The sequence below is a fragment of the Chiloscyllium plagiosum genome, chromosome 23 (genome assembly GCF_004010195.1).
Source record: "Chiloscyllium plagiosum isolate BGI_BamShark_2017 chromosome 23, ASM401019v2, whole genome shotgun sequence".
NCBI lineage: Eukaryota > Metazoa > Chordata > Chondrichthyes > Orectolobiformes > Hemiscylliidae > Chiloscyllium > Chiloscyllium plagiosum.
The window spans coordinates 178025-195240 of NC_057732.1; the positions used below are offsets into that span (position 1 = coordinate 178025).

Here is a 17216-nt window from a genome sequence, read left to right on the forward strand (position 1 = left end):
TCCAAGGTCCAGGACTATGTGTTGAGGGACGCGCTGAAGCTTGGGGCAGCTGCTGCCAAGGCGCGGTGGGGAAAGACCACCGTCTAACATCTGCCTGTCTAAAGAAGAACAGGGGGCCCACGCAGTCATTTGGGCTCCGCTGGCGTCTGAGCTCAATGTAATCGCACTAACCTATGAATATGAATGATTACCCTGTTTCGATACGTAAAGAAATGGAATGTTTACAGAATGATGACATGTCCAATTGTATAGATTAAATATATATGAATAAAGTATATTTTTGAAATAAAAAAATTTGGTAGAAGCAGTAGTAAGTTTATTTGGTAGAAGTATAAGTAACACAAAATGGTATTTAGCAAGTCAGTTGTCACCATATATTGTTATTGACCTCTACTAATACATTAGGACAAAAGGGTAACTGGGAAGAGAATAGGGCCCCTTAAAGATCAGCAAGGCAGCCTCTGTGTAGAACTGCAGGAGATGGGGGAGATACTAAACGAGTATGTTGCATCCAAGTTTACTGTGGAGAAGGACGTGGAAAGTACAGAATGTGGGGAAATAGATGGTGACATCTTAAAAAATGCCCATGTTACGGGGAGGTGGTGCTGGATGTCTTAAAATGCATGAAGGTGGATAAATCCCCAGACCTGATCAAGTCTATCCTAGAACTCTGTGGAATGCTAGAGAATGGATTGCTTGGCTTCTTGTTGAGATATTTGTATCATCCATAGTCACAGGTGAGGTGCCAGAAGATTGGAAGTTGGCTGACGTGGTGCCACTATTTCAGAAAGGTGGTAAGGAAAAGCCGGGGAACTATAAACTTACAAACCTGACATCAGTGGTGAGCATGTTGTTGGGGGAATCCTGAGGGACAGGATTTGCATGTATTTCGATAGGCAAGGACTGAATAGGGATAGTCAACATGGCTTTGTGTGTGGGAAATCAGGTCTCACTAACTTGATTGAAGTTTGTTGAAGAAGTAACACCGAGGATTGATGAGGAAAGAGCGGTGTACGTGATCTATATTGACATCAGGAAGGCAATCGACAAGGTTCCTCAGAGTGGTTTGGTTAGCAAGGTAAGAATACGTGGAATACAAGGAGTACAAGTCATTTGGATACAGAACTGGCTCAAAGGTAGAAGGTAGTGGGTGGTGGTGGTGAAGGGTTGCTTTTCAGACTGGAGGCCTGTCACCAGATCGGTGCTGGGTCCACTGCTTTTCATCATTTATATAAAAAGTTTGGATGTGAACATAGGTATAGTTAGTAAGCTTGCAGATGACACCAAGATTGAAGGTCAGTGAAGAAGGTTACCTCTGAGTACAACGGGATCTTGATCAGATGGGCCAATGGCCCAGGAGTGCCAGATGGAGTTTAATTTAGATAACTGTGAGGTGCTGCATTTTGGAAAGGCAAATCAGGGCCTGGCTTATACATTTAATGGTAAGATCCTGGGGTGTATTGCTGAACAAAGAGACCTTGAAGTGCAGGTTCATAGTTCCTTGCAAATGGAATCTCAGGTAGATCGGATAGTAAAGAGGCATTAATATGCTTGGTCAGGGCATTGAGTATAGGAGCTGGGAGTTCGTTTACAGGGCATTGGTTAGGCCACTTTGGAATATTGTGTGCAATTTTGGTCTCCCTGATTTTGGAAGGATGTTGTGTAACTTGAAATGGTTCAGAAAAGATTTACAAGGATGTTGCCAGGGATGGAGGGTTTGAGCTATAGAGGCTGAATAGGCTGGGGCTATTTCCCTGTCGTGTCAGGTTGAGGAGTGACCTTATAGAGGTTTATAAAATCATGAGGCACATGGATAGGGTAAATAGACAAGGTCTTTTCCCTGAGTTGGGTGAGTCAAGAGCTAGAGGGCATATGCTTAGGGTGAGAGGGGAAAAATTTAAAAGGAACCTAAGGGGCAACTTTATCACGCAGAGGATGGTACATGTGTGGAATGAGCTGCCGGAGTAAGCAAATGCAAATACAATATTGAAAGGCATCTGGATGGGTATATGAATAGGAAGGGTTTAGAGCGATGTGGACTAAGTGCTGGCAAATGGGACAAGATTAACTTGGAATATCTGTTCAACATAGACGAGTTGGACTGAAGGGTCTGTTTCTGTGCTGTACGGTGGGTGGCACGGTGGCACAGTGGTTAGCACTGCTGCCTCACAGCACCAGAGACCCGGGTTCAATTCCCGCCTCAGGCGACTGAGGTTCAATTCCCGCCTCAGGCGACTGACTGTGTGGAGTTTGCACATTCTCCCCGTGTCTGCATGGGTTTCCTCCGGGTGCTCCGGTTTCCTCCCACAGTCCAAAGATGTGCAGGTCAGGTGAATTGGCCATGCTAAATTGCCCGTAGTGTTAGGTAAGGGGTAAATGTAGGGGTATGGGTGGGTTGCGCTTCGACGGGGCGGTGTGGACTTGTTGGGCCGAAGGGCCTGTTTCCACACTGTAAGTAATCTAATCTAATCTAATCTACATATTTATGACTGCTTCATTAAGTTTCTACCTCTTGCACACTGCCATTTATTTATTGCATAGGAGATACTTTAACTAACATTGTTAACACAGCATAGTTCTTTATCTTTGCTATTGTTTTATGGAGATTGGCAAACATAGATGTTTCTCCAAGCTTGCAATTAGCCAAACTACTGATCTGAGCTTTTACAACAGTTTGACATTTCTTTCCACTAATCCCATATATCAAAGTCTTGCATGTCTTGTTTCTCTGCACTTTTTGGGACTTCACATTTCCACACTATCATACAGCCCAGAGATTTATAAAAAATTACTGTAACTTCCCTGCTTTTGTACTCAATCTGTCTATTTCCCAAAGCCCAAATTGTTGTCTACTTTGCTATTTACTGTCTCTACTGTCAATTTCAAGGATCTATGCAAATGAATTGCCAAGTCCCTCTGTTCCTGCGTGAGCTTTATAACTGTGGCATTAATTCTATATTATCCCTATATATCAGAAAAAAAGTGGCTGTAGTACTGACCCTTGGGTCATTAACCTCAGCTCCCCTGTTTATTATCCATCCTAACACTGACCCTCATTTCATGAGCCACAATTTTATTATCCAGAGCCTTTTTAACATGGTATGATGTTAAACACTTTCTTCCAAATTAATTTGACAACGTTTTTTTGTTTTCCCTTCATCACGTCTTGTTACTTCAGGGAAAGAAGCCCTACTAGTCAACTACAATCTGCCTTTTAAAATCCAAGTGGGCTCTTCTAAATTAATTTACATCTCTCCAAGTGCCCATTTTGTTTTCCTCTCATTGTTTCTCAATTTTACCCATCTCCAATACGAAAGTGACCAGCTTCTCATTACTAGTAATGTCCTTGCATCATTATTTGAATGATGATGTCACACTTGATCCTCTCCAAAATGCAGAATTTCACCTGATATTCTTACCTCTGCCTTCGAGGAATGGTGTTAAGTAAATGCCAAAGATTCACCCAAAGGTAACCTAAAATTGGTGAGTGAATCTCGCTCGTTTTCAATAAATGTTGATAAGGTGATGATGAAAGGTTACCTGTCCAATCTCAACTGAGAAATTTGTAGTCTGAGAGTTTGTAAATGCTAAAGCTAAAATATCTCTGAGGAATAAAGATAGTGAAAGATTACTGCTTTTGAGTGTGTTAGTTTTGGTCAGACTTGGAAACGGTTAATGAGTCATAGCCAAATTTTTTTAAAGCTAAAATATCAAGATGTAGATAGCAAGTTTTATATATATACTAGCAGGTTATAGTGTACTTTTCAAAACCTCTGATTTTCTGCTTAGGAATCCATGCTGAAGTGCAGCTGAAGAATTATGGAAGATTTCTTGAAGAATACACCAATCAGTTGAAAGGAATTGAAGATGCACTGGATGACTCAGTTGGGGATGTCTGGGATTTCACTCTGGATCCTATAGCTCTTAAGGTATCTCAGAAATTTTAATCTAAATGACCTGGAATTTTGACTGAAGAGTTGAGTTTTTCTGGGCTTTTGAGTTTTTCTGGGCTTTTGAGTTTTGACTTAGGATGTGAACAGGTCCTGTATTAGGATTTGCTGCAAATGTGAATGAGGTGTTTAAGCTAGTTGATTAAAGAATCATCATTGAACCATGATGTAAATCAGGAAGTTTTTTTTATGTTAATGGTATAGAGAAATCACAGCAGAGCTTGAGACAAAAAGATATATTTGAAAGTAAAAGAAGGATGAACTAAGTTCTGTATTTTGGATCAGTGGTGCAGCACCACTGATCCAGAATCTGGTTTCCAGCATCTGCAGTCATTGTTTTTACCTAAGTTCTGTATTTCTCCATCTAACTGTATGGGTACCAACAATTGGTTTCAGTTTACTTTGTGATAACGGTATACACCATTAGCCTCTCCCTTATATTGTAAGCAATGCAAAATCCTGGCTGTTGTTAATTAACTATTTTCAGTTAACCAACTTTTCAGCATTTTCACAGATGCTTGTTACATGGAAAAATGAAATGTTAAGATGCTAAAATGTTAAAACTTAACATACATTTTCTGAAGATGATTCATCCCAATCAGCAATAATGTGCATAATTAATACTGGTTTGCAGGCTACTGAATTCACAGTCCCCTTCATCTCTATTCTAAGAACAGCCTCAGCTTCTCAGTCTCGTTACAAGACCCGCATTTCTGATATGAATATTGTAAAACTGCTTGGTTCCTTCTCAAAAACTTCAACATCTTTCTTACATTTGTCCAGATTTGCCCACAGTATTCTAATTGGAGCCTTAACAATGTTCTGCAAGATTTAGAGTTGATAAAGTGTGAGGCTGGAAAAAGCATAGCAGGTCAAGCAGCATCAGAACACCAGGAAAGTCCTGCCTGAAACGTCAACTTTCCTTCTGTTCTAATGTTGCTGAGAATCATAGAGTTCTACAGCATGGACATAAGCCTTTTGGCCCAAACTGGTCCATGCCGACCAAAATATCCATCCACGTTAACCCCATTTCCCTGCACTTGGCCCATGTCCTTCTAATCCTTTCCTATCCATGTGTTTATCCAAATACCTTTTAAATGTTGTTAATGTACCCATCTCAACCACTTCTGCTAGCAGCTCATTCCATATGCATACCACCCTTTGTGTAAAATGCTGCCCTATAGGTTCCTTTTTATTCTTTCTCCAATAAACTTAAACTGATGCCCTCTAGTCCTCGATTCCCCAACCCTGGGAAAAAGACCGAGTGCATTCACTATATTCATGTCTCTAATAATCTCAATAACAGCCCCCCTCAGTCTCCTACACTCCAAAGAAAAAAGTCCTAGCTTGTCTAACCTCTCCCTATAACTCAGTCTCTTGAGGCTAGGCAACTTCCTTGTAAATTTCTTTGGTGCTCTTTCCAGTTGAATAACATAGTTCCTACTGCAAGGTGACCAAAACTGAACACAATACTCCAAGTCCGGCCTCATCAACCTCCTGTATAACTGCAACATAGTTTCTAACTTCTATACTCAATTCCCTGGCTGATGAATTCCAGTGTGGCAAAAGCCGCCTTACTGCCCTGTCCAACTGTGACTCCACTTTCAGAGAACTATGAACCTGAACTCTGAAATCCCCCTGGTCCAGTACACTCTTTAAGGCCCTACCGTTCACCATGAAACTCCCACCTTGATTTGACTTTCCCAAATGCAAGACTTCACACTTATCTATATTAAGCTCCATTTGCTATTTCCAGGCTGACTTCCCTAGCGGATCAAGCTCCTGCTACAATTTCTGATAACCTTCCTCATTGCTTGACCTGCTGTGCTTTTTCCGGCTCCACATTTTATTGACTCTGACTTTCCAGCATCTGCAGTCCTCGTTATTTAGAAAGATTTGGCATAAGTGTAGTTGCTTTGAGCTCCTCCTTGACATTGTTGAGAATCTTGTATGCTCTGATGATCCCTTGAGTGATAGTGCTAGAAGCTTTTTACCACCAAAAGCAGTGTCAGGTGGAGGTGTCAGATAAAGGAGGAATGGTTAAAGGAGGAATAGGGCCGAGCAGAGACCAAAAAAAAGGATTTACAAGTAGAGGTTTGGTTGAATGAACACTTGGTGACTGGCTTTACAAAGGACGAAGATTCTGCCCAAGTCATGGTGACAGAGAAGGAAACTGTCACTAGAAACATTCAAGCTTAATAAGGGGAGAAGTCTTCGATTCTTGGCACTTAAAGCTGACAAGGATCCGGGATCAGATGAGATGCATCCAAGGATTTTGAAGGAAGTCAGGGTAGAAATTTCTGGTGCATTGGCCACAATCTTTGTTTTCCCTGGATTCGAGGAAAGTGCCAGAAGACTAGAGAATTACAAACATTATAGCTTGTTCAAGTAAGGTTTGAAACTAAGCAACCCTCTCAAACTGTTTTGGTCACCTACTGTCTCAATGAGTCTAACATGAGAGAAGTGTCAAAAACCTGTGGAGATGTCCACTTTTAGATGGATTTCAACCAATATTTTGCAAGAGCTGAACATGATGTTGAAGCTTTCATTCTGAATAAGTGCAGTCTACGACAAACTGTGGCAGCACTGAGGTCATATGTACAATATTTCTAAGCTGGTTGAATGTTATTCTGCCTTATGGTATCACCATCAGCTTGAGAAAAAATTGAATATGAAACAGACAGGGCAGCTTTCTGATCTGGGATACTGAACACTGATGCTGGGGTCAGTCTTTGAACTAGATTGTGCAACATGAGATGCTCAAAATTGAGACATGATGGAGTCGCACACACAGAGTGTTAATCAGAAGTTGATTTGAAATATTTAATTTCAAATTTAATTTTAATCTCCCAAAAACTCAAAGCCTTACACAGCTAATGAGTAATAATATTACAACTTGATCAACTGGTAAAGAAAACCAGAATGTCATTTAACACGTACTATTACAAACCGATCTGGCCATCTTATTATAAAATGGAAATGAGGCACTCGAGATTGTGCAGAGAAGATTTACAAGGATATCAGGAAGTGATTGACAGACTGGCTTTTTCTCCTGAAGATTAAAGTGTTGGGTGACCGAATAGAGTTTTTATAATGATGAAAGGCTTTGATGGAGAAGATACATAGAGAATTTGTCCTCGTGTGGGTTAGAGGACGACTAGACTCCGTCAATATAAAAGAGTCCCTACGAAATCCAATCAGGAATTTGGAACAAACTTTTTCACTCAGATAGTGGTGAGAATGTGGAACTCAAGATTATAGCAAGTGAGTAACACAGATGCACTTAAAGAGAATTCAAACAAGCATTTGAGCAAGAAGGGAATAGATGGTTACAATGATAGATTTAGAGAAAAGATGGAAAAAGGCTTAAGTGAAGCATAAACACCAGCATAGACTTGTTAAGCTGAATGGCCTGTTTCTGTGCCATTATCCTGTGCAGTTCCATGTAAAACACTAGCTGCCAGCTGTCTATTAGTTGTAGGCTCCTATGGGGAGAGACATGTATTTGTCCAGGACTGTTCTTTGTTGCAAATGATGGTGTTCTATGTTGGCTTCAATACAGAGAACTTGATAATTTAATAATTTTTAAGAAAGTTAAAAGCTAACTTTGGTAAAAGTGACCATGAAACTGGTGGATTGTCATTAAAACTGAATTGATTGACTAATGAGCTAAAGAAAAGTCAGCCTTTCATGTTTACTCAATCTTCTATTTATAATTTACACCTTGACTGACTTGGCTGATTCAACTTGTGGCTGGCTGACTGTTAATTGATCTGAGATAACTACTAAGACGGTCAAATTGTACTTTATAGTGGAGGTACATTTCACCATTGCTTTATTGCTTCATGAATGCCATTCTCTGTAGGCCTATATAGAGGAACCTCAATTATCTGACAGAGTCTTTTGTTTGGATAATCAAATGCCGGATAACAGTTTAGTCAAACATCGGGACCTTGTGATCTTGTCCAGATAATCCGAAATTCAGTTAATCGAATGCCGGGTAATTGAGGTTCCTCTATGTGTAGGTATTGATGAGGGGATCAGGCTCATTGTTGTCTTCATGGTCGTGTTTTGAATGTAAGGTAAATAACTGAAACTGGTAGAGGAAGCAACAGATGACCAGCACCATGTAACTGCCTGCCACCGAGGGAGTTGCTGCCTTGACTGGGAAGGAGAAAGTGATAAAGAGGAGGGACAATATTAATGTTGTTGAAGTTTGAATGTTGTTGAATATTACAGCACAGTTAAAATATTTGTGTGAGGGCGGTGTAGAATTGTGATTAACACTTATAATTTTTGTTTTAGCTTTTGCCATATGAGCAATCTTCATTACTGGAACTCATTAAAACCGAAAATAAAGTAAGTAGTAAATTTCACACAATTACATTTTAAACATGATTATCAGTTATGTTTGTTATCAATAAATTCCAATGAATTTAAAATATTAATACATTTTTTAAATGGTTTTCATTGGTGGTTGGTTTTAGTGTGTGGAGTTTGCCATTCTCATACTGGTTTCCGACCATTTTGCAGCATCTGTTATTGGATTGATACTGTAAGAGGAAAAATGAAAATGTGAACCTCGGTGTCATTTAAAGCATAAAATAATAGATTAAAAGGAGCCTTTTATGTTAGCTGAGTAAAATGACAATGTCATTTCGGCCTCATTCACAGGACTGCAGCCCACAACATTTGCCTCTTCTTGATCTGCTCGTTGGCTTCTGGCTTATTTCGATAACTGGGTTTATAGTGAGGGGGGGGATGGCCCATTGTAATTCAGAGGATATGCCGTGGGTGATATGTGGGTGACAACATGGGAAGGAGACAAAGGTAGCGCTGGAAGGGTCAACAGCCAGGGATGGAACGTGTGGTTGGTGGAAGGGATGAGCATAACTGCATTGTAGCAAGGATAGAGGATTGGGCAAAGAAAGGTAAGCTCTGATGGGGGCAGTATAAAGAGATATTTCCAGGGTGAATTAGGGATTTTAAAAACATTCTTATTCACTGTGGAAAAGGACATGGAAAATATTGAATGTAGAGAAATAGATGGTGACATCTTGAAAAATGTCCAAATTACAGAGGAAGAAGTGCTGGATGTCTTGAAACACAAAAGTGGATAAATCCCCAGGACCTGATCAGGTGTACCCTAGAACTCTGTGGGAAGCTAAGGAAGTGATTACTGGACCTCTGACTAAGATATTTGTATCATGGATAGTCACAGGTGAGGTGCCGGAAGACTGGAGGTTGGCTAACATAGTGCCACTCTTTAAGAAAAGTGGTAAGGACAAGTCAGGGAACTATAGACCAGTGAGCCTGACGTCAGTGGTGAGCATGTTGTTGGAGGGAATCCTGAGGGACAGGATGTTCATGTATTTGGAAATGCAAAGACTGATTAGGAATAGTCAACATGGCTTTGTGCGTGGGAAATAATGTCTCACAAACTTGATTGAGTTTTTGGAAAAAGTGTTTTAAAAAATTCTCAAGGTCAAGGACCAGGCTCGCAGGAAAGTAGTCTGACACAGAACAAACAGCCAAGAGGCGAGTCTGCTAGAATATAAGTGTTTTATTCCCCGCAGCGTCGCCACAACCAGGTCTCGTACTTACAACGGGTCTGGTTTATACTCACTCTACGTGTTACCGGAACTGGGAGCCGTCAGTTCTCGTAGAGCGGTTGCCAACAACCCACGCTCGGCGGTTAAACGCAACCCCGGAGCAGACTCTACCGAACTGGAGACTTCTCCAGCTGATATACCCTTTTCCAGATATAAACATTCATGTGAACAGCAGAGCAAGGCTAAAAAACACATTCCATTCTGGTTACAAACAGATAAGAAGATTCACACGGGAAGGTGTATAACAAGATTCACACGAGACTAAGCGACACCTTCCATTTTCGGTTAGATACAGGGAGAACTAGCCATTTGGATACAGAACTGGCTCAAAGGTAGAAGGTGGAAGGTTGTTTCTCAGACTGGAGGCATGTGACCAGTGGAGTTCCACAAGGATCAGTGCCGAGTCTACCACTTTTCATCATTTGTATAAATGATTTGGATGTGAGCATAAGAGGTAAGGTCCGAGGGAGTTTTGCAGACCTTGGACTGCAGGTTCATAGGCCCTTGAAAGTAGTGTCATAGGTAGATATGATAGTGAATTGAGTATTGAGTATTGAAGTTGGGAGGTTATGTTGCGGCTGTACAAAACATTGGTTAGGCCACTTTTGGAATATTATGTGCAATTCTGGTCTCCTTCTTATCGGAAAGATGTTGTGAAACTTGAAAGGGGTCAGAAAAGATTTGCAAGGATGTTGCCAAGTGTTTTAAAAAATTCTCAGGGTCAAGGACCAGGCTCGTAGGAAAGTAGTCTGACACAGAACAAACAGCCAAGAGGCGAGTCTGCTAGAATATAAGTGTTTTATTCCCCGCAGCGTCGCCACAACCAGGTCTCGTACTTACAACGGGTCTGGTTTATACTCACTCTACGTGTTACCGGAACTGGGAGCCGTCAGTTCTCGTAGAGCGGTTGCCAACAACCCACGCTCGGCGGTTAAACGCAACCCCGGAGCAGACTCTACCGAACTGGAGACTTTTCCAGCTGATATACTCTTTTCCAGATATAAACATTCATGTGAACAGCAGAGCAAGACTAAAAAACAAATTCCATTCTGGTTACATACAGATAAGAAGATTCACACGGGAAGGTGTATAATAAGATTCACACGGGACTAAGCGACACCTTCCATTTTCGGTTAGATTCACACATGTATTGGGACACAATTTTAACCCTTTCACCACAAAAAGTAACAAAGAGGATTGATGAGGGCAGAGCAGTAGATGTGATCTATATGGATTTCAGTAAGGCATTTGACAAGGTTCCCCATGGGAAACTGGTTAGCGAGATTAGATCTTGTGGAATACAGGGAGAACTAGCCATTTGGATACAGAACTGGCTCAGAGGTAGAAGACCTCTGGTGGTGGTGGTGGAGGGTTGTTTTTCAGACTGGAGACCTATGACCAGTGGAGTGCCACAAGGATCGGTGCTGGGTCCACTACTTTTCATCATTTATATAAATGATTTGGATGTGAGCATAAGAGGTATAGTTAGTAAATTTGCAGATGACACAAATTGGAGGTGTAGTGGACAGTGAAGAAGGTTACCTCGGATTACAATGGAATCTTAACCAGATGGGCCAATGGGCTGAGAAGTGGCAGATGGATTTTAATTTAGATAAATATGAGGTGTTGCATTTTGGAAAGCAAATCTTAGCAGGATATATACACTTAATGCTGAAAATGTGTTGCTGGAAAAGCGCAGCAGGTCAGGCAGCATCCAAGGAACAGGAGAATCGATGTTTCGGGCATAAGCCCTTCTTCAGGAATGAGGAAAGTGTGTCCAGCAGGTTAAGATAAAAGGCAGGGAGGAGGGACTTAGGATATACACTTAATGATACGGTCCTCAGGAGTGTTGCTGAACAAAGAGACCTTGGAGTGCAGGTTCATAGCTCCTTGAAAGTGGAGTCGCAGATAGGTAGGATAGTGAAGAAGGTGTTTGGTATGCTTTCCATTATTGGTCAGAGTATTAAGTACAGGACATTGGTTAGGCCACTGTTGGAATATTGCAAGCAATTCTGACCTCCTTCTTTTCGGAAGGATGTTGTGAAACTTGAAAGGATTCAGAAAAGATTTACAAGGATGGTGCCCAGTGTTGGAGGATTTGAGCTACAGGGGCTGAATAGGCTGGGGCTGTTTTCCATGGAATGTCGGAGGCTGAGGGATGACCTTATCAAGGTCTATAAAATCATGAGGGACATGGATAGGATAAATAGACAAAGTATTTTCCCTGGGTGGGGGAGTCCAGAACTAGAAGGCATAGGTTTAGGGTGAGAGGGGAAAGATATAAAAGAGACCTAAGGGGCAATGTTTTCACGCAGAGGGTGGTACGTGTATGGAATGAGCTGCCAGAGGAAGTGGGGAGCTAGTTCAATTGCAACATTTAAAAGATATTTGGATGGGTATATGAGTAGGAAGGGTTTGAAGGGATATGGGCCGGGTGCTGGCAGGTGGGACTAGATTGGGTTGGGATATCTGGTCAGCATGGGCGAGTTGGACTGAAGAGTCTGTTTCATGCTGTCCATCTCTAATACTCTATGACCAATAAATATACTAATTATATCACATGTTTTGTGGCTTTCTGCTAGTTTTCTATAGTTTATAGAATTGTCAAAAATATACAAGTTTCTTTGTATATCTGATTTCAGATGTGGTGCTGAGTATGTGATAGCTTATTGCTCTATTTTAAATTGGTAGCTCTGGTTGGCTAAATGTGTCAGTAATCACTGCATTTGTATGATTATGATGGGAAGTTTCCACACAAAATAACGTTGAAGTGACAATTGCATTTTTTGTTGAATTTAAGCGTAGGAATCACTAAAAGGTTTGCTATCGAAGTTTGAAATTGGAAGGTCTAAAATGTGGAGTTAAATGTTGGTAGTGGATCGTGCTTGACTGTTTGCTAATTAAGTGAAAATATCTATTATAGGTCCTGAATAAAGTGATTACTGTGTATGCTGCTCTTTGTTGTGAAGTTAAAAAGTTGAAATATGAGGTAAGAACTTAACATTTTTTGTTCCCACGTACTAGGGAAAGCAACGTTGTTTAAATGTTTTGTAAAATTACTTTGTGTCTCAAGGAGAAACATATAATTTAGCTAAGCTAAAGATACTTTAAATGATTTTTTTTTCTTTTTAGGCTGAAACTAAATTTTACAATGGGCTTCTGTTCTACGGAGAAGGAGGTTCGTTTTTTTCTTTACTTGAAATGTTTACGTTTACGTCTTCATAGGGAGCGTGTAAAATATTCTACAGGAAGAAGGGAGTGAGCCAAAAGTTGTAGTGCATGACTGATCCATATAGGATCAGTCGAGACTAATTTTGCAGCAGGAGGCAACTCATCAAAAGGGATGGGTTGTATCTCAAAAATACTTGGTCGTATACTCCTTGTGGGGATTTGCAGCTGCGTGGTCAGGGGAGAGTTTAAGCTAAATTTGCAGAGGGGTGGGAACCAACATTTTCAAGTAGAAGTGAAGAAGGAGATCTATGGAGACAAAGGGTAGATAATGGACTAAGTGAATACAAGGAAAGCATGGACCAGTTTAGTATGCATGTGTAAACACAAAATGAATGTAAGTTGAGCTACCAGCACAAATAAGAGTGTAGAAATATAAGGTAATCATAGTAATGGAAGCTTGGCTTAATGGTGGTGACTGCTGGGTCCTTAATAATCAAAAAAGTCAAGTGTTTAGAAAAGATGGGAGGGAGAAATGAGAGGTGGGATAGCAGTACAGATTAGAGTCATCATAATGTTGGATAGAGAGGATGCCCTTGATGGGCCGAGGACAGAATTTATTTACACTGAGTAGAGAATTGAAAAACATATAATTATACTACTGGGGTACTCAAATCTTGAGGGTATTTTACTCAAATATCTATTTTGATATTGCAAGAGTAAAAGGGTAAAGATGGAGAGACCATTCTCACATTTGTTCAGGATGACTTGCTTAACCAGTATGTTCTCATTCCAATTAGGAAGGAGGTATTGTTGGATATTCCATTGGGGAATGGGATTGGCCAAATGGGGAACACTTTATAAAGGTTGTTGTTTCAGGAGATGTCTTTTTTTTAAGCTGGCTACGTTCCAACAAGACTTAAAGGTTGGGGAACCAAATCCAGGACTCCTGGTATATCCAGGGAAATAGAGAATATGATTAAATAAAGGGAAGATGTTTGATGAACATGACTATACAATTCTGTTGATTTGATGGTCTGAAGGCTGCTACTAGTGAAGATGGAGGTAGCAGGAGGATTTACCCATAATCTTCCAACATTCCTCTGATACAGAGAAAATTCCACAGGATTGGATGAAACCTTTATTCAAGAAAGAATGTAAAGACAGTCTTAATGACTACTGAACAGTCAACTCAGCATCAGTGGGTAAAGTTTCAGAAAAAATCAAGAAAAGAAAGTAACACTCCGTGAATTTTGGGTTAATTAAGGAGAGTCAACATCATTTGTGAAAGAAAGATTGTGCTTGACTGATATTGTTGCTAAGTAACAGGTTGACAAAGGAAATGCAATAGATGTTGTCTGTGATGGATTTTAAGAAAGTGTTTGACAAAGTGCCGTACAAGACTGGTTTAAAAAATTGAGATTCATGGAATAGAAGGGTAACAGTCAGCCTGGAGAAAAATGATTTGCTTAAGTACCGAAAACTATTTTACAAACTAGTCCACACAAGGCTGTGGTATTGCCAGATGCTACAACCATTGCATTCTCCTTTGACTTGGATGTCGGAATACAGACTAAAACTTCAAAACTTGACAATGTTATCAAACTTTAAGATATGCCTCCATTGAGGATGATGGCATTTCATTTCAACAGACTTGCAGACTGTGTGGATAAGTGGCAGATGGAGTTTAACATGGAGGTTTGAGGTGATGAATTCTGGGGGGAAGGGATGGTGTGAGGATCCATGTGTTTTGGAATAAACCTGTCTTATGTGTGATGACTCTTCAAGATGGAAGTGGACTGGGAAATATTCTGAAAGAGGGTTAATTATTTTTCTGATAATAGCATTGTGTTGGTCCAAGAAATGCCTAGATTACCTGAGGTTGCCATAGGGATGAACAGTGAAGTAGCAAAAGATAAGTAGAAAGCTAATTGTGATGAGGTTGGGTGACCCTTTTTTTCCTGTTCGCAGTTCAGAAAATGTAGAATCCATGTAGAAAGAAAACAAGCGAGGTTCCCTCTGGTGTTGAAGCATGTTTCTGAAAATAGTAAATGGTCTGTGTTACGCAGTGTGTTATACAAAGAAAATAGAACAAAGAAAATTTATAGCCCAGGAACATGCCCTTCGGCCCTCCAAGCCTGAGCCAATCCAAATGTACTGTCTAAACCTGTCGGTCAATTCCTAAGTATTTGTATCCCTCTGCTCCCCACCTCCACATGCGTCTGTCCAAACGCATCTTAAATGAATCTTCCATGTCTGCCTCTACTACCTCTACTGGCAACGCATTCCAAATGCCCACCACCCTCTGTGTGAAGTACTTGCCGCGTGTATCCCCCTTAAACTTTCCACCTCTCACCTTGAAAGCAGGACATCTTGTTATTGAATCCTTCACCCTGGGAAAAAGGTTGTCTCTATCCATCCTGTCTATACCCTTCATGATTTTGTAAACCTCAATCAGGTCCCCCCTCAATCTCCTTTTTCTAGTGAAAATAAACCTAACCTACTCAACCTCTCTTCATAGCCAGCACCTTCCATAGCAGGCAACATCCTTCTAAACCTTCTCTGCACCCTGTCCAATGCATCCACATCCTTTTGATAATGTGGCGACCAGAACTGTACATAATATTCTAAATACAGCCGAACCAATGTCTTGTACAATTTTAACATGACTTGCCAGCTTTTATACTGAAATACCCTGTCCAATGAAGGCAGGCATACTGTATGCCTTCGTGACCACTCTATCCACCTGTGCAGCAACCTTCTGGGTACAATGGACCTGCACTCCCAGATCTCTCTGCCCATCAACTTTTCCCAAGTCTCTTCCATTCATTGTATAATTCGCTCTCAAATTCGACTTGCCTAAATGCATCACCTCACATTTGTTTGGATTGAAATCCGTTTGGCACTTTTCCGGCCAACTCTCCAGTCTATCTATATTAGATTAGATTACATTACAGTGTGGAAACAGGCCCTTCGGCCCAACAAGTCCACACCGACGCACCGAAGCGAAACCCACCCATACCCCTACATTTATCCCTTACCTAACACTACGGGCAATTTAGCATGGCCAATTCACCTGACCCTGCACATCTTTGGACTGTGGGAGGAAACCAGAGCACCCGGAGGAAACCCACGCAGACACGGTGAGAACGTGCAAACTCCACACAGTCAGTCGCCTGAGGCGGGAATTGAACCCGGGTCTCAGGTGCTGTGAGGCAGCAGTGCTAACCACTGTGACACCGTGCCGCCCACGGAATATCCTCCTGTATTCTCTGACAGTCCCTTATGCTTTCTGCCACTCCACCCAATCTTTGTGTCATCTGCAAACTTGCTGATCGTACTAACTGTGCCCTCTTCCAGATCATTTATGTATATTACAAACAACAGTGGCCCCAACACTGACCCCTGTAGAACACCACTGGTCACCTTTCTCCATTTCGAGAAACTCCCTTCAACTATTACTCTCTGTCTCCTGTTGCTCAACCAGTTCTTTATCCACCTAGCTAGAACACCCTGCACACCATGTGACTTCACCTTCTCCATTAGTCTACAATGGGGAACCTTATCAAACGCCTTACTAAAGTCCATGTATATGACATCAACAGCCCTTCCTTCATCTAACAACTTGGTCACTTCCATTAAGAACTCTATCAAGTTGGTAAGGCACGATCTCCCCCGCACAAAACCATGTTGCCTATCACTGATGAGCTCATTCTTTCTAAATATAAATAGATTCTATCTCTCCATACCCTCTCCACCACCGACATCAGGCTCACTGGTCTGTAGTTACCCGGAATATCCCTACTACCCTTCTTGTACAGGGGGACTTTCCAGTCCTCTGGCACCTCACCTGTATTTAAGGATGCCGCAAAGATATCTGTCAGGGGTCCAGCTATTTGCTCTCTTGCCTCCCTCAGCAACCTGGGATAGATCCCATCCAGTCCTGGGGATTTGTCACCCTTAATAACCTCGAACATACCCAACGCATCTTCCCGACTTATGGCAACGTGATCCAGACTAATCAAACGTCTATCTCTAATCTCAAGATTCATTATGTTCCTCTCAGTGATGCAAAGTAATCACTTAGATTCTCACTCATTCTCTCAGGTTCGGCACACAGCCTTCCTTTATTATCTTTTAGTGGACCAATCCTTTCTCTAGTTATCCGCTTGCTTCTTATAGAAGAATAAAATGCTTTAGGATTTTCCTTAATTCTGCTTGCCAAAGCTATTTCATGACCCCTTTTAGCCTGCTTGATTCCTTGTTTAAGAATTGTCCTACTCTTCCAATATTCCTCCAGGGCCCGTTCTGTTCTTAGCTGCCTAGACCTTATGCGTACAATTTCTCCTGTCATCCACAGTTCACAAATCTTGCCCTTCCGATCCTTTTCCTTCAACGGGACATGCCTATCCTGCACTGCTGTTAACTTATCTTTGAAAGCCTCCCACATCTCAAATGTAGACTTCCCTTCAAATAGCTGTGTCCA

At 41.3% G+C, this 17216-nt stretch overlaps 1 protein-coding gene across 4 annotated transcripts in view; it reads left to right on the plus strand.

Moving 5' to 3' along the window:
* Positions 1-17216, plus strand: part of washc4 (WASH complex subunit 4) — a 136116-nt gene that overhangs the window by 18197 nt on the left and 100703 nt on the right. For all 4 annotated transcript variants that reach the window (XM_043713266.1, XM_043713265.1, XM_043713264.1 and 1 more), the window contains exons 2-5: positions 3790-3929; positions 8256-8309; positions 12486-12551; positions 12695-12740. In XM_043713266.1, coding sequence (XP_043569201.1) covers positions 3790-3929; positions 8256-8309; positions 12486-12551; positions 12695-12740 — 306 coding nt within the window. The remainder of the gene's footprint in view (positions 1-3789; positions 3930-8255; positions 8310-12485; positions 12552-12694; positions 12741-17216) is intronic.